Raw genomic sequence first — 17,806 nt, forward strand, 5'->3', positions numbered from 1 at the left:
CACGATCTGTTCAGCGATATAGCGGGGTTCAGTCGCGATGTCACGATCGTGATCGTGATCGTGGCCGCTCATATGTGTTCACCGCTTTATGAGTTTCATTCATGAATTTTTCAAATTCACCACGGAAACTATTCAAAATCAATCTTCAAATATGGCTTTGTTTCAAGTTTACAATTTTGCTACAGCAACTACCAGAAAATAAGAAGAACAATGACCGATCAGCTTGTTTATAAAATAACAGCTGTTTATTTACAGCCATCATAAGGCGCGTACTTATTGGCGAGCCTCAACAGCAACCGGCCATAAAAATCCCATAAAATTTTACGTCCTTCCTCGTTCGTCGCAGACTTCATAGACAGCCATCTCTTTATTATTATTATTATTACAATTAGGTTAAGAGATGAGGCAGTTTGCCTATATATCTCAAAAAGAAGTTGAAAAAAATTTACAGAATGAATGTGTGGTATAAAATGTCCGAGATCATCTGCTACAAAGTTTAAAACATGAAGACAAATAAAGCAAATGAAAAATTAATAAAAAAAAACAATAAAATTCCCTCCTGATCACCATCACCAGCACCCTGTGTTCAAGATGCCCCCTCAAAACTATCTCATTCATTCATTGCTGTATCCCGTTACCGGGAATAAATCTACAAAAAGAAGAAAAAAAAAAAAACTATCTAATCTAATAAGGATAAATTCAGATGCATACCACCCGACGATATGAATATCGACAAGTGTTACGATCTGAATTGAGCTAGCCAATTTGCCATCGTCAAGGCCCCAAATGGAGTACGCTCCACCGAAGAAAAGCAGATGCTGACCATGGTTTCGGCCTCATTTGGCCTCATCAGAGCAACATAGCATTTTTCCACGGTGGAGAACGTTTGGAATTGATGGAACTTTATTCAATGTTGTCATGTTCTACTGGATATTATTTACCCAGAGCGCCGTCCAGCATGAAACGGTATCCGATTCAATCCCCTCCAGATAGAAACCAAGACGAAGACTATAGCATATGTCCCATATTTTCCCTAATTATGCTATTGTCTTCGTCTTGGTTTCTATCTGGATTGTTTTTATATGACAGTGTATTAGGTAAAGCTTCATGTTCATTCTTGACAGAGCAATAGGTGAACAACTTGAACAGATTCTACAGTAGAAATGTATTTGTTGAAATCAGCTGAAATAAGTCTCTTAGATTTGTTACGAACTATTTTCAAATTAAAATAATCATTCCAATTTTTATATATTTTCCATTTCTTATGAATTTATTTTTCAATATGATTGTTTTGATAGTTTTTTCCAGAACATTAAAACTTTTTTGACTTCTTAACCCTCTAATGCCAAAGTTTTTTTTCCTTTTTGAAATTATTTCCGTATAGTTTCAAGTTAGCTTATGTATAATCTACATCTTTCTTTCACAAATAGTTAACTGATTTACATTAACACCTGTTCTCACAAAATGAACCTATACTGAAGGCAGACATGGGCAGTTGAACTAAACTGCTCACAGGGAATAATTTTGTATCCACTTATATGCAACCAGTCTCAAGGCGGAGTTGGGTATTAGAGGGTTAATTTTAGGTACATTCATATGAACCAATTTGAACAATTTCTCGTACAAAATATCTTCATTCTCATTGATTAAGATGTCAGACCATTTAGTTCCAATGGTTGAAGCATTCATTGAATTATAATCAGCCTTTTCTTAACTCGAATTACATTCTTTGCTTTCAGAATAGAAACATTGATTATTCATAGTACTGTGTATTGCTTAAAAAACTCAATCCAATCAGAGGGGCCAATTTTAGAAGAACTGTGTCATCTTAATTTGGTTAAAGTGTATTTCCTCATACCCTAATATTCCTGTCTTTTCATTAGATTGACATAATTTAATACAGGAGAATACAACTGACACAAGCTTTTTATTTTCAGTTTGAAAAAACCGCTGATCATCTCTTCGATGCAGCATTTTATGGTCAAACTGATAAAATCAGTGGAGTTTCAGAGAACATTATAGTAGGATCCGAATCACCTGTTGGAACTGGAACATTCAAACTTCTTCAAAAAACTAATTATATACATTCAAAACAAGATAGTGATCCACTTTTGTTTGTATATGAGAATTAAGAATTTGAATATTTTTAATAAATTTTATTTTCAAAATATGAATTATCAACTCAAGTCTCTTTTTTTTGATTTACTAATTCCCTCAAACTATTAGTTGCCTCCTTCAAATTATTTTCCAGGTAGACCTTATTATTTTCCAATATTTTGATTTTTTCTTCTGCCATAGTTTGTTTTTTCTGAAGATTATTCTTTATTGTCTCAATTGGAGAGGCCACGAACATCCTTCCCACAGACTCATATGTTTTTGTATTTCCATCTAAAGACATTACTTCCCTAAAATTTGACAAATGCATTGATTATTACAAATATTAGGCAATAAAAAATAAATTACCTCTCAGTGAATAGAGCATGTTGCTTATTTTTCTTCAAATTTTCAATTTGGATATCCGCTAATCTCAACTTCTGACTGGTTTCAATTTGCTTCTCCTGGAGTTCAGCAAAAGCCTAGAAAAATCATAAATTGTAGAACCAATCAATAAATTTTCGTTTATTCTCACCTTTTTTAGTTCCAAATCTACTTTGGACATTTTGGAAGTATATTATAGAATTTTAGCAAGACTAGCAGAGTCTGAATACTGTAGACCGGAGAACGTGAAAGTGCTACTTCCGTACTAATCCGCAGAAACCGCCGTGACATTCAACTGACAGTCAAAGATTATAGAGTCACAGAACAGACTTACTTTATGTATAGAGTTAGGAAGATAGGAAACCAAGCGTATACACTTGCTGTAGCGCCACCTGGTGGTTCAATTGTTGTACTAAGATGCCAAGAATGGTTAAAATATTTATTCGACGGCCATTTGGAGAAACATAATTTGACTTTTGTAAGATTTGAAGAAACATGGCCGTTTTGTTTTGGTTCTCTTTCCGCTCGTCGTTTATTTAGTTCATTTAAGTCGTTTATTATTAAAGTTTTTTGTGTATTTACTTAGTGAAAACTTCAAAATCGCAGAAAAATATCTTTGCTCAAAATGTCTTATGGAAACTATTGTATGGTGAGGAACTGTGGAAACTGTAGTACGAAAGATTCTCCGAATATAAGTTTTTTGAATTTACCATAAATATCTGAACGTAAGTATTGAAACTCGTACAATATGACTCTGATATTGATTGATTTTTATTTTCAGTACTCTGAAGTGAATAGGATTTTCAGTATGTCCAGACATTAACTTGGTGAACTGCAGTAAAAAAGTTTCTCCTGGAATACGTAGAGTCATTATAATTTCTTTGAGGTTGCATCTCCTAAATACTGAGCAGAAAAAAGAAATTTGTTCTCTGATGTACGATGAAATTAGTCTATCTGAAGAGTTGCACTTTGGCGATCACCACGTTGTCTATGCGTAAGTGGTGAGACAAGCTGAGGATGGTATAAAAGAGTAAGTCCAAAACTTCAAGTGAAAAAAACAGAGCAATACAAAGTACTAGAGAAACCAACAGGTCGAATTTGGGAATAATTTTTAAGTTTAAATCTGATTTTCTCAAAACCAAATAAAATGCACTTGTACTCCTAGGCTCTTATACTACAATTTTATACATTAGAATAGATACACGTATTTCAATTTATCACTGAATTTTATCATTTATAGCTGGATATATGTATTATTAGTTTGATATGCAATTCATGTTATTAGTGAAGTTATTTGCATTTTGGAGTTGACTTGTTATTCTTACATATCTTTACCGATATACAGGTTACACCTATGTAAATTTGTTTTTAATTGTGGTTCTGAAAATTCTGTAACTAATATGTAAAAGAATTCTTGAGATATGTTGTATCGAATATTTGTTCATATTAATTTCTGATAAAAATTTTACAAATTCAACTGATTCTATTAATTGGAAAAAAAATGTATTGTGTAGAAATTACACCTTTGATATATAACATTTCACCATGTTCTGTTGTGTCCTATATTCAGAGCTCAATTATTTGTGTACAAGATGTTTTCAAAGGTGAATGATTTTCACCAATTGTACCTTCCGTTAAAAAAAAGTCTGACCTTTGAATACACCATGTACAATCTTCAATTTTGTCAAATTTTTCTATGTATTTCAAATAAAAAGTATAGCAAATCTAACACAGTATTTCATTAATATTAATTGATTCACAACAATGTTTAGATGAAAAAACATCTTGATCACAAAACAAAGGCCTATTTTTGTTTTGTCGCTCAGGATGTTTTTTCTGGTTTCGACCAAGTCTACTCGAATTCAATAAAAGGAATAGAATTCGAATTTCGCGCCCTTTTATCGAGGAACAGAATTCGAATTTCGCGCCCTTCAATTATGAAATAGAAAACTGTCATTCAACAGTTTGAGAGCACGATTTCAGCGCCACCTGATTGTCAATTGTGTGCAACACAGGCCAAAACGTATACGATTTTTAGTACTAGCGATATGAGGCGGTTTCCTATCTTCCTAACTCTATAATCTTTGCTGACAGTATCAGAGACTCTGGACCACAGAACACTAATAACTCAATAATTGGACCATAGACCTAATAATTTTATTAGGTTATTAGGGTGTGTTCATAAACTTACTCCGAGAGTAGAGTATGGTCATCACCACAGAACACTAATATATAGTTCATTCAAGAATGATTGACATCCCAGTAGGACTTGAAAGTCTAGACCACTCTCTCTACTCTGTAATCTGTGGTAGACCACAGATTTTGCATTTTTCACTATGGTCTAGAGACCATAGTGAAAAATGCAAAATTTCTCATAAAACAATGTTGGCTCTTCGAACCTCTTTGATTTTAGCAGGTAGTTAACCATCATAGACAAACTATTAACCATCTCGTTTGTCCCTGATTAGGTGTATTTGGTTTTGACTGCCGCTGGCTGTCACTTCAACCGGAAATCATTGAACATAAAGTTCAATGCCGGAAATTCATGTCGGCCATATTTGGTTGTAGATTGGACCATAGAAGAGGGAGTTTCACCCGTAGATAGAGGAATCGGTTTCACCAGTCTTTGGTTTCACCCCCCTGGCCGTAATCACCAAAGAGTGGGCTATCAATTCACTGTTCTATGGTAATTGCCTTCCACAATCTCGTAGTTCAAATTTGAATTTTTTCGAAATTCTAGGAGCTGTAGCTCGGCCATCTTATTTTATGTAAAAAATTCTTGGTGAAATGACAAGCTGCATTCACAATCAATTCGCAATAAACTTCGGACAAAATACTCAAATGAACATTTAACCGACCAAAACCCATTAGCATCATCCATAGCCTGCACGAAATTCCTTGCCGAAGTGATAGTTAGAAGCTTGCAAGAAATTTTGCCAATTTCCAACCCCGTGGTAGTCTTTCATTTTATTGTGAATGGTAACAGAGACAAACTGTAACTGTAACAGAGACAAACTGTCTCTGATGGTAACGGAGAACGCCATCTGCTAAGCTTCCGTACCAAAGTGCCCTTCGGCCAGCAAATTGATTGTGAATGCAGCTTTTTTTTTAATTTCTCTCAAAAAAAGGCTACTCTTTGAAAACACCCTGTACATGTAAATGGATATATAAGTATAAAAGAGAACACTCTTCATGTACTATTTCTTTCATTTTATTAAAAAATATAATCGCATAACACAATGAAAATAGGGAAAGATGTCTTAGTGCAAACTTTATTCACAATTTATAAATAAAATTTTAACTCAACTTCAAACATTAATGAAGGAAAGTTGACAACATTCATTAACATATATAACTTTATAAAAAAATTCTTCAACTAGCTTTCAATAGTGACATTTCTTCATGAGAATTAAACATTCTAACACTATTGAGAAAATAGATTGAAAATGGAATTAAAAAAATACTGATCACACCCTGTTGGATTTCAATCCAAGAATTCAATACCCTGAAACAAAACAACAGTTATACTTAAGACCTTGTGCATTTTTTCTAATAAAATTATCATAAAGCATTATTTTTGGTAAGACGACCTTAGAAAATTCAATTACAGCAAGTGTAACAAAACATTGATAGAGATTTGGTGGTCTTTTGGTTTCTAGAAGGACTTTTTTTCTTTCATGAGTTTATTGAAAAAGTAGCAATTGGTAATCATTAAATGAACTTCATAACGTTAATATGGATCCGCCAATTAAGCGATCATACTGAAACTGGAAACAAAATATCATAAGCTGCGCTCAAAGCTGCCAACGTCCAATAGTTTGTGTCTAGCTTCAATCTTTGTGAAAAATGAAAATACATAATTAAATTAATTGGTTAATTAACAATGATTTTTTCTGAAATTTTATCTTTAAAGATACGTCCTAAAACAATATCGAAACCTTGATTTTCGATGAAAATCGAATTCAGAAATCATGGAACATCTTTAGATGTATTCAATTACTGTTCAACAACTTACCATTCTTAGTGTATGAACCATATGGCTTTTGCTCGGCGGAATTGCCCCATCTTGAATTTGGTCTTGGCCCATTATTCATATTTCTATAATTAAATCCATTGCCATTATTTTGACCCCATCTTCCTTTGGCACCGCCGAAACCTCCAAACCTGGTTGCCATTTCACTCAATTTTGGATTTACAACCTGAAGTGATAATCATCATGAAAATATAAGATACAAAAAGACTGAAGAAGTATATGTTTCAAATACTTTTGAGATGTTTCCTATTCAATCAAACTTACATTGAGGAAATAGAAAGGGGAAAACATTCGAATTCGCCAAACAGGAAAAAAGACTAATTGATTAATTCCTTACCTGTTTTGCTTCTTTGAGTACTGAGATCAGATCTTTGGCATGTTTGTAATTAGATGGAGTGAAGAATGCATATGATGTTCCTGTGGTATCAGAACGGCCAGTTCGGCCAATTCTATGAATGTAGTCTTCAGACGAGTGAGGGTAATCGTAATTTATGACGTATTTAATACCGTCAACATCTAAAGTGGAGAGTTACATTGAAAAATCATGATTCCTTAAATATATGTGACACTTTCAAGCTTATGATACCTAGTTTTTTTTTGGAAAAACTTCGGCCTAAAGCCTGCAAAAATCGAGTATTTCGATGAAGAATTAACAATTCCGTTGATTTGAATGGAAGCAGATATAGGTGAAGTAGAGTCCACCTACATACGGGATTGTGATCAACAGTTAATAACATGAGCTTGAAATAATTTTAAAACAAAAAGACAATACTTTTTTTTTGTCCCAAAGTTTAACAATAAGAAATCAAATCGAAATTAAAATACTAACCATGAACTAGAATTAGCCTTACGTCTTTTTTTTACCATTATGACTTTAGAGGCAACAGTTGTAGCAGAGAAGGGCGGCCACACTTGAATCTGTATGTACCTTTAGCGTCTATACAAATTCTTTACCGCTATACCTTGGGAATAAAATGGACGTCCAGTGGCAGATGCCATGGATTATAACAGGAACAGGGAGTTTCATTTTTCTATTAGACATCTTATGTTGATGAAATTGGGAGGGAGTATAAAGGATGTTTTGAAAATTATGTAGATAAATAGAAATTCCAAAACGAATTTTGAGGCATTTAAAGATAAAATAAATTCTAGATATTGAATTCATTTCATGCTAGGTTATCTAATCCAACTCCGTATAATTACTTGACTCTGAATCAAAAGTTTGGAAAATCGTGTGTAAGTTTTATAATTTCAATGTATTCTTAGGTTTGAGACTCCCGTTTCAGAGAATGTAGATAGGATAATGAATGAGTTCAAAGTAGTGATCGGGAAATGACAAGGATTATTGAAATGTTCTCCCTCGGAAATCTTCTAACCACCAAACTGAGCCATTGTCCAATTCTAAGCAAAGATAGCCAACATGGAGGCACCGCAGGGAAAATTGCATCCTTTGAGAAGAACACAACTATATGGCATATTTATAGTTCAATATGCTCACTCTGCATGTGCCTCTAGAACAAACAAATAGATCCCATACTGATTAGAACCACACAATGAATTAGAAAAAAACATCAAAAATTGAGATTTTGAATGAACAAATACCAAATACAAATGAAAATGAACTTTTTTGATACAAGAAACTAATCGCATATTTGAGTTTTCTAAAAATAAAGTAATAAAAAAATATTCGATTAAAAGGCTGAACCAGCTGGGTAACTTCTGAAAATCCTGTAGCTATTTGAGCTTAAATACAATACAGATTGTTTTAAATAAAAATTAAAATTTTCAAAGAACATGGTTGGCTTTCAATAATGAAATGAACTTTTTTTGTGGTGTTTTTCATCCCCCCCCTTTTTTATACTCACCAAGCCCCCTAGCAGCTACATCAGTAGCAACCAGAATGGAATATTGTCCTCCTTTTCTGAAGGACCTTAGAACATAATCACGTTCATTTTGACTTTTATCACCATGTATACTTAAAGCAGGCCAGCCATAACTTCCTATAGTTTTGGTAATACTCTCAACCTTCTTTTTAGTTTCTACAAATATTATCACTTTTGAATCTGTCTCCATTGTGTTTCCTATTTCCTGAAGCAGCATACTCAATCTATAAAAGATTGTTTTCTTTTTCAATTTCAGTCAACATGGTATTTATGTATACATATAGTTGAGTGTTAAAGTGGGTTTCACAAAACTTTGATAGCCTGATCAATGATTTGATAAAATCAAAATTCTCAATCCTTTTTGTATTTGAGGAGTAGGAGATTCTCGGTACACTAGTCCAGGGTGGACAAAATTCGATGAGATTCCCTCCAACTTCTTTTGTTTTCAAGTTATAAGTGAAAACTCATTTTTAGGCTTTTTGAATTGGTGAATCTATTTCGTTAAGTATCAGTAATATCCACAAACAAATGCGACATTCTGTAGATACTTTTTTATTTATAATTTAGTGGCATAGACAATGATTTTTATTAGTTCACCACTTTGGTGATACAATCATAACTGTTTTTATGTCACATTCCAGTTCTTTTTTTTTCTGATTCTGAATATATAAAAAAAAGTCGTGTCTCGACGTTTTGTTGAGCTGATGTGAAAATAAAGTTATCTATCTATGAGAAAAATCTTCGACTACGTCACTGAATACTACATAAAAAACTTACTGTAGAATGTGACATTCGTTTTTCGATATTAGTGAATCTTTACGGAATTGGGGCACCAAGTCAATGAGCTGAACATCCGGTTTTCATTTATTAAGTTGAAAATAAGAAGTTACAGGGATGCGGTTTTCCCTAGTTCTCACGATTATAAAGCTGCCATCGAAGTTTGCAACCCTGTACTCGATGGGCAAAATTCGTTGTCTACTGATGGGATCATCAGCTGCACTATAGCAGCTGGAAGAAAACGGACGACACATTCTCGAGCTCTTTTTTATTGATTAACCCAAAACTGGAAACAGATCCAACCTAGCGTTAAGAGATTTTGAGTTATGAACGAAAATTGAGAAATTGTCATTTTGAATGAAGCTGAATAACTCGCTTGTTTTAACTCATATTCGAAATCCGTTGTTACATTCTACAGGCACTTTTTTATGAGGAATTTGATATCATATTCAAATTCCTCCGTTTTATTCCAGCTGCTATAGTTCTCGAGATCCCTTCAGTAGACAACGAATTTTGCCCACCCTGTACATCAAAACAAGAATTATCGAATTTGGTACATAGGCTGAACTTACTTTTGTTCTTTCTCAGTTTCTTGGCAGACATCAACAATTTGATGAATATTATGGTTGGCTGAGGGCTGAAGTGATCCTATATTAATTTGAACATAATCCGTCAAAAAGTCATGGGCAAGTTTTTGAACTTCCTTAGGCCATGTAGCAGACCACATCAAAGTTTGTCGGTCAGGTCTAATTTGTTCCAATATCTTACGAATTTGGGGTTCAAAACCCATATCTAACATACGATCAGCCTCATCCAGCACCAAATAAGTACATCGTTTCAAATTTGTTGTACCTCTTTGGAGAAAATCAATAAGTCTTCCAGGTGTAGCTATAACAATTTCAACTCCTCTTTCTAAATCACGACTCTGGGGCCCTTTAGGAGCCCCTCCAAATATGCAAGTGTTGCGAATGTAAGACGAATTACCAAATTCATTGGCAACTTGTTGAATCTGTTGTGCCAACTCTCTGGTAGGTGCTAAGACTAATGCAATGGGCCCATCATCGCGTGAAAGTCTTTGCTGATTATTTATATGGACAATTGCAGGTAGAATGTACGCCAATGTTTTCCCTGAAAAATGTGGAATTTTATTCTGTTCATGTAAACATTTGAAACAATTATATGTTTGTTAGTAAATTGCCGCACAATACAAAAACACTAATCTATGTCAATCTTTCTGTTAACTACTTGCGTAAAGTGAAAAACACAAAGTAATAAATAATCAAACAGAGTAGGATGAGCATTTACAGATGAGCTTTAATTCAAATTATTGACAAAATATAATAATATTTTTCAGACTAACCTGATCCTGTTTTAGCTATTCCAACAAGATCCCTTCCACTGAGTGCAGTTGGCCAACCTTGAGCCTGAATGGGAGTAGGACTTTCGTATCCTAATTTGATTATTGTATTCATAACATAATCAGGGAAATTGGCTTCAGAAAAATTTTGAATTGGATTTGGTGCAATATTTTCTACACTTATTTCTTTGGCCCTACGATATTCTTCAATCTCAAAGGGGGATCTTTGATGGACCGCTGGATGTGGGACATAAAAATCCTTTTGAAAAGGTAGTAAGTTGACCTTGCTCCAATTGATTTTTTCGAGTCCCTGGGGACCATTGAAGTCATACGAATTATCCTTTTGAGAATGAAAATTTCCGCTTCCATTTCTGTTAGGACCAAATCCTCCACCAATTTTTTGAAAACGATTATTTCCAAAATTACCGCCTCTATTGCCATTCATTTGAGAGTTGTAAGCCCCACTTTGAGGAGGGCGAGGTTTGTAACTGGTGTTTACGAATTGCTTTGTTCCAAATGACCTTGATAAAGATAGATAAATTTCAGAATAATAGTTATTTATACAAGTTAAATGAATGTTTATTCATGAGAAGAAAGTTTAACTCTCGAGCCCGAAGTGTGAGTAGGTTTATTTCTTTGAATGAATTAACATTTATAACTCACATGTTATATACAAAATTTTATTCCATTTTGATTAGGATTCAAATTATAACACTTTTCAGAGAATTATGTAATAACATGAAAGGTATCGCTTCGATTGATTGTCGCTAGGGCATTCAATCCAAAGCAAAAAGAGCAAGATGACGTTTATCCGCTTACGTTCATGTTATTTTAGGTCCTTTTATTTGCATAAAAAGTGTAGCACTTTTCTACACTCGATTTGATTTACACCAGTATAGAGGAAGTGTAGTTTATCTACACATAGTCAAAAAGAGATTGAGATAAACTACACCTCCTCTACGCTGGTGTAAATTCAATCAGCAACCGAATACTAAAATCGAGTGTAGAAAAGTGCTACACTTTTTATGTAAACGAAAGGACCTTTTATTTCACTTTGAATTGAATTTATTTTATCTCACTGAGTTCATAAACGTCAACTCACCCTTGTTGTTATGGGTTGAATAATGTTTACTCCATTCAAATTTATTTTAGCAGTTTTTGTAATTAGAACGGAGCCAAGTTGGCACTCATGAAATGTCGTTAATGTCATAAAGCCGTTGCCACAACTAATATCAATTTTTATTACGAAAATGCCGAAAGTGATTGAAAAAAGAGACAGGGTTTCAGGAAGTGCCATTTAGAATTCAGGTCCGCTCATTCAAATAGTTATACCCTGATTTTCTAAAATCCACAATAATTCAGACGGTAGCGAACATATTCTATGTAAGAGAATTTATATAATGTTTCATCTGAATCTAAACGGCTTATATTTCAGCTGAATATTTCCACAATCAAAAAGATTGTGAATGAAGAGGATGACAAAGAATTTTCTTCTAATGGGAGACCCAAAAAGTGGAGGCATTTGAGAATTTTATATTTGCGTGAATTAATGCGAAAAGTTTACTACAGGATTTTCGATGAATGTCATCGTAGAATAAGTTCCCGAAAATTGATTTTCCTATTTTTCATTTTTTTTTATTGAAATACAACTATCATTCAACAATTATGTTGTTATTATAGTTGACTTACAACTTTGACTTGTCCTATACGTTTTAAATGTCTTGGTACCAATAAATACCTAATTATTATTATTATATCAATGTATTAAGATGAACAGCCACAAATACGCGCCAGTTGTCCTGTTAATTGTTTATTCATGTGAAATTTTTGTTCAAAGGTGAAGTTCATCTTGATTGAAACTTCCTTTTACCTACTTATATTGATGCAAGATGATTTTTGTTGAATAATTTAACATTCTTGTAATTATCTGTCAATTCCTTCGGGAGATACCCATTCTGAACCACTGCATCATATACATTTCATCTTCGGTTTAATATTTTTGAAATCTACGACTGATGTAACGTATTCAAACTTTAGCCAAAAAAGATAACGAACATTAACACTCCTCAAGCTAGTGCATATTATGTTATACTGATCTCTTGTATTTTCCATACGAATAATTTAATTTGGTATGCCTTCAATCAGTTTGTATAAACTTCAATTATATTCGTCACAGAGTTCCGAAGAGATTCGACATTGTGATAAAATACGTAATAACAGAAACTTTTCCGTAGAACGGGCAACATAGCGTTGATTTAAAACCCAAAAATGTTTTGACAATCTTCATAACCCCACATTTTCGTACTATACACAGTGAAATGTGTCAAATTTCCATGGCCAACCGAGTGCTAAAATAAAAGTGAATGGAGTTATAGTTTTTAAACATCAAAATGGAATAAAATGATATATTTTCATTGGAGGAAAATGCAAGAAAATCTTAAATTCGATAAATTGAAAGTTGCTTAGTTTACACAATAGACTAATCTAACCATGAATCATATTAGAATTATGTACTTAATTGCCTAAAATACGGCTTTAATACTTCTTAATAGGATGCAAATATAGTTACATTGAAAGTTCAAATATCCATAATGCTTTGGACTACCGATATTTATCAAATATATACGATGTCAGGTACTAATTTGATGCATAGGTAGATTTATAAATGATGCAAAAATCGTTCTGTCATCCGACAAAATATTGTCTCGAAGAATACTGAACAGACCATAGAGTTCAACAAAACCGGGCCACCGGATTCTTAGACCCTTCCTTCCATCATGTCTGAGGTTGAGATAGAGGTGGGAGTTCTAGTTCACTCAGAGGATATAGTTCACTAGTTCTCGTTCACGATGGTGAATAGTTCACATGAATCGTTCACTAGTTCACAATCGTTCACTTCCATTATGAATCATGGAACGATTGACGGTTATTGGTATGCTATGAATTAGTGATATGCAGTCGTTCTTTCATGTCTGGACTAACGTTGAATTGAAACTGAACTCTGATACGGGTTTCACGAGAAAACAAGTGGAAGTGTACATTATTTCAAGCCTTATGCTTTTTGCTGGGTTCTGGGATTTGTTTCGAGAATAAAATAAAAAAGATCAATAAAACGAAATATATTGAGGTCAATAGTTATAAAATAAAAAATACAGTGAGATTCGATGAACTTTTTATGGTGAGGGAGATACGAAAACGTTGCGAACTCATCGATCGTTTCTGTCATTCAGGGAACGAGTGAACTATACTTCGAACTATTCGTGAACTAGTTCCTTTCGTTCCTTACACGGAATAGTTCAATTGAACTAGTTCGTTCACGAACTACACACCTCTAGGTTGAGAAAGATACATACTCATCAGATCAGTTTTGGTTAATTTTTGTTCTTTTCTCCGCTAAAGGTGTCGACCGATTTTGTAAATTATGATATAAACATCTAGAGGCTTCTTATTCCCAAAGCATGCAATTATTCATAAAAAACGAAAATGAAAATGCTCTGTTTGGGTAGTTTCCTTCTGTTTCCCACCCTTAGAGGCTCGACCTTCTAAAAATGCTGAGACTTTTAGTTTCATCACCCAATAATACTGTATAAAACTGAAGAACAATGTTTTGGATTAGGTACCGTAATACATATATTCAGAAATCGAAATCTAGAAAATATAACATTATAGAAATAGACGTTTTAACGATAAAATAATTACCCGTGCAGATTAATCGTCCTCAAAGATGTCAAGACGCCACCAAGATGCCATATGTTCTTGGAGACTACGTTGCGTCCATGATTCATAAAAAAGGATATTGAATTTTCAAAAAAAAACTCTTTTATGCTACCACCTTCAGAATACATCGAATCATTTTAATATCTAATCGAGGATTTCGTCATATTATGACCTCCCGTTGGAAGAAATTCTTTCAGCGCCATATTGTATTATGAAAAGTAAAATTCTGAACGTGTAACAGTAATAAGATTCGAATTTAGTATTATATAAGATTTGCTGTCTAAGCGAAATGGTGTAGGCTTCGGACAATATATTTAATTTATAGGAAGTATATGAAAGCAGAGGTATTTGAACTTGTATTTCTTCAATTTTGATTAATCTTCATCCAACATTTTCCCTGAACAAATTTTATTTGTAACAAACGGAAATGTGGTAAATAATTCACAAAATAATGACAAAATTTGGATGCAAACCATTCTGGATTTTTCATAAAAAAGGAACTTACATGATTGATAGCTGTTTTCTGGTAGCTCGGCACCTGAAATAATATGTTACATATTCATATTATCGTTGTGAATTAGATTCAACTGTCAAGATGAAGTACCTACATTTCATTTTAATGCCAATCAATATTTATTTTCAGGAATATTATAGATATAAAACCTCACCTCAAATATTCTGTTAATATAGCTGAACTTTCAATTTTCAGACTACGATAAATCCAGGTGTAATGTCTAAATACACTAAACGAATCGTTCACAAGCTAGAAACTGGATTGAACTAATTCAGTGTTCATTACAATGAACTGAATTCATGGAAAAATAAAGGGAAGGGAAACCTTGGACTCTTGGAGATAAAAGTGGGAGAACATCGTATTGATCAGCTCTTCTATTCGTTCTTAAAGCAACCAATCAGAATACAATACTGAAGTTGGTAGTACTTCCGGTTGCAGCATTTAACAGAATTGACGGTTTGATAAATGTATAAGTTTTCACCCCTTCATATTTACCAATGAAAGTTTAAATTTATTATAATTTTGTTGATATACGAAGTTTTTAGTTCAGTGAATTTAATATTTTGAATCATTTTGGCAGGATTAAAATGGACAATGTTGTCATTACCATTATGTCCCCACCAACGGCGCTCGCCGGTTATTGATTTTTTCCTTATGCGCAGAGCAGATATATTAATATCTTTGGCGCAGAGCATCAACTTTATGGAAGGGGGGGGAGTTGTTTGTGATCTGTGGCATTGAATAAAATTTCTTAATTCAATGATCTGTGGTTTCCATGGAGGTAAAAGAAAGGGAGGGAGCAAACAAAGAGTAACAACAGTTGTTACTCTTTGGAGCAAACTCTCTTGTAAAAAAAGCATTGAACACCAAAAGAGTTCAATGAAAAAAAGTGTCACATAGTTTCCGCCATATTGGTATGGGGAAATTGTGGGAATTTGTAATCTGAATTTCTTCGATTCGAAGTTTCTTCGGTTCAGTTTTAATGACAATTGAGTTCTAAAGTAATGTGGGAAAAAATAAAAGTACCACTCTAAAGTGTCGAAATAACATGAAGGGAAAGAACTAACGTTGTCGATCAATATACGAAGGAAAAATCTCTTAAGTCATTTCATGTAATGCACTCAGTTTATGTATAATAATATTAATAACTAGCTGACCCGGCAAACGTTGTTTTGCCATATAAATAATTTCCTAGTAATTTCTAAAAAAAAATGATTAAATTACTAAAATGGCTATTAAAAAATAAGGGTTGATCGTAGAAGGGTGAAAATTGAGGATTGTATGTATTTCTGTATGTTGTATCATAAAAAAATAGAAATTAAAAATTTTGTCTAAAAAATACAAAAAAAAATTTAGGGGTGGACTACCCCTAACATTTAGGGGGATGAAAAATAGATGTTGGCCGATTCTCATAGATACCGGATAAGCACAAAAAATTTCATCAAAATCGGTCAAGCCGTTTCGGAGGAGTATGGTAACGAAAACTATGACACGAGAATTTTATATATTAGATGTTCATTCCGAGAACAATAGTATTTATTTCGTCATATTTCAAATAATATGAACGGATTTGAAGTTGAAAACGCGTTTTTCTCAGATGTAAGGAAAATTGACATCGATGGTTGTTTTCCTGTGAAATCAATCCGTCAAATTCTTTATTTTATGTTGTATATACTAAAAGACTGATTTTTGAAAAAACTTCTTCAGGACGTTTTTAAAGTAGACTAAATTTGCAACAATATGATGCCAGAATTGTCTCTGTAGACTCAATACTTTATACATGGAAACGGATATGAAATTTCTTCTTTTCAAATCCTCAAGTAAGTCGAGTCAAAGAGGAAGTTAATCTTTGGTCGAGTGTACCAACAATTCAATAATCTTTCAGTGTCCCTTAGCTAAGTTTCCATTAAGCGGTACCCCTTTGTGTAAGTGGAACTCAGATCAGATTATTGATCTGAGAAGTGGAACCTAGCAACATTGAACTCAATGCCTAGCAAAGAGGGACTTTTAGGTTGCGTTCACAAACTTACTCAGAGCAAGCTCTGATTACCCGAAGCGTTCACAAACGTACTTTTAGTTCCTCAGAGTATGCTCTCTGAGCATGACCATACTCATACTCTACTCTCGGAGTAAGTTTATGAACACACGCTTGGATAGGCGGTGCAAGTGGGCGTTAATCTCGAAAACTATTGGGTGTACAGGGACAGTTTTGGTATTATGTTGTAGCAAATTTAGTCCACTTTAAAAACGTCCTGAAGAAGTTTTTTCGAAAACTAGTTCTTTTAGGGTGAAAATCGCTAAAAAAAAGCACGATTTTTTCGCGGTTTCTTCGATTTTCGACAAAGTTGCGTTCGGCGCTCGAGGTCACAAACTTGGATTTTATTCATAAGACCAACATCATAAACAAGTCTCTGCAAAAAATCAGAACTACCGGATTTGACGCATACTACCCCATACTTTCAGGCGTCAAAATTACTGGACTATATTCCGCAAAAATCTCACTCATTGGACAAACTATATAACTAAATTATATTGATTGGATAACTCGAACCATAACAGTATCTTCTGATAACTCACTGAAAGAAAGCTCTGGTTATCTTGCGTCTTTGTTTTGTAAATGAAGCAAAATATTGGAGTCCTGAGTCCAAAATTTGAATCATCAGCTTTGATAGTTTAATGTCTAAAAATTTTAATATATGTAATTGAAAATTTACGGCATACAGACAAAAATTGAATTCCGAAAAAACGACCTCCCAGAGTAGAACTCCAACCTTCGACCCCTCGATTGCCGGTCAGGTGCTCTACCAACTGAGCACTGAGCTACCTGTAAGCTTAAGTTATGAGATCTAAAAAAATTGTGTAACGTCTACTTGGTGCTTTATATTATGTCATTTTATGACAGAGTTTGTTAGAACTCGTAAAAAAAAATCAAAAACTGTCAACTCGCCATCGCCTTCCAAAGGCTGTTTCTTTGGAAAGGAGGTCGATTTCGAAAAAAATTTATAGGAACTACCCCTGCTTATTTTCATCGAGGAATCATCTCCCTA

The 17,806-nt window shown here is 33.7% G+C and overlaps 3 protein-coding genes and 1 long non-coding RNA gene across 4 annotated transcripts in view; 2 read left to right on the top strand and 2 right to left on the bottom strand.

Annotated features, from left to right (window-relative positions):
* LOC123322907 (DNA-directed RNA polymerase III subunit RPC1) overlaps positions 1-2,186 on the top strand; it is a 64,526-nt gene extending 62,340 nt beyond the window's left edge. The window contains exon 24 of the mRNA XM_044910989.1: positions 1,938-2,186. Within this exon, the coding sequence (XP_044766924.1) occupies positions 1,938-2,132 (195 nt within the window). The 3' untranslated portion in view covers positions 2,133-2,186. The remainder of the gene's footprint in view (positions 1-1,937) is intronic.
* LOC123322911 (prefoldin subunit 1) lies at positions 2,142-2,784 on the bottom strand. Its single transcript, XM_044910993.1, has 3 exons — positions 2,630-2,784; positions 2,464-2,576; positions 2,142-2,405 (listed from the first exon to the last, which is right to left on the bottom strand). Exons 1-3 carry the CDS (start codon positions 2,657-2,659, stop codon positions 2,183-2,185), a joined length of 366 nt encoding a protein of 121 aa, XP_044766928.1. The 5' UTR covers positions 2,660-2,784; the 3' UTR covers positions 2,142-2,182.
* Positions 2,785-2,825: 41 nt separating this feature from the next.
* LOC123322912 lies at positions 2,826-3,946 on the top strand. Its single transcript, XR_006539228.1, has 2 exons — positions 2,826-3,203; positions 3,260-3,946. It is a non-coding gene; the product is annotated as an uncharacterized LOC123322912 (long non-coding RNA).
* Positions 3,947-5,736: 1,790 nt separating this feature from the next.
* Positions 5,737-15,030, bottom strand: LOC123309956 (ATP-dependent RNA helicase p62-like). The gene is made up of 8 exons (XM_044893272.1): positions 14,914-15,030; positions 14,751-14,783; positions 10,532-11,049; positions 9,744-10,299; positions 8,377-8,618; positions 6,849-7,027; positions 6,494-6,677; positions 5,737-5,983 (listed from the first exon to the last, which is right to left on the bottom strand). Coding segments are annotated over exons 2-8 (1,689 nt in total). The 5' UTR covers positions 14,753-14,783; positions 14,914-15,030; the 3' UTR covers positions 5,737-5,975.
* Between the last annotated feature and the right edge of the window lie 2,776 nt (positions 15,031-17,806).

This window comes from Coccinella septempunctata, chromosome 1, assembly GCF_907165205.1.
Source record: "Coccinella septempunctata chromosome 1, icCocSept1.1, whole genome shotgun sequence".
In the NCBI taxonomy this organism is placed as follows: domain Eukaryota; kingdom Metazoa; phylum Arthropoda; class Insecta; order Coleoptera; family Coccinellidae; genus Coccinella; species Coccinella septempunctata.

Coding starts and splice junctions, on each gene's coding strand:
- LOC123309956 (XM_044893272.1), bottom strand. Junction 10,300..10,531: donor AATAGCTAAAACAGGATCAG/GTTAGTCTGAAA, acceptor CACATTTTTCAG/GGAAAACATTGGCGTACATT. Junction 8,619..9,743: donor GAAACTGAGAAAGAACAAAA/GTAAGTTCAGCC, acceptor AATCTTTTATAG/ATTGAGTATGCTGCTTCAGG.
- LOC123322911 (XM_044910993.1), bottom strand. CDS start 2,659: ATGTCCAAAGTAGATTTGGAACTAAAAAAG. Junction 2,577..2,629: donor TAGATTTGGAACTAAAAAAG/GTGAGAATAAAC, acceptor TGATTTTTCTAG/GCTTTTGCTGAACTCCAGGA. Junction 2,406..2,463: donor CATGCTCTATTCACTGAGAG/GTAATTTATTTT, acceptor GTCAAATTTTAG/GGAAGTAATGTCTTTAGATG.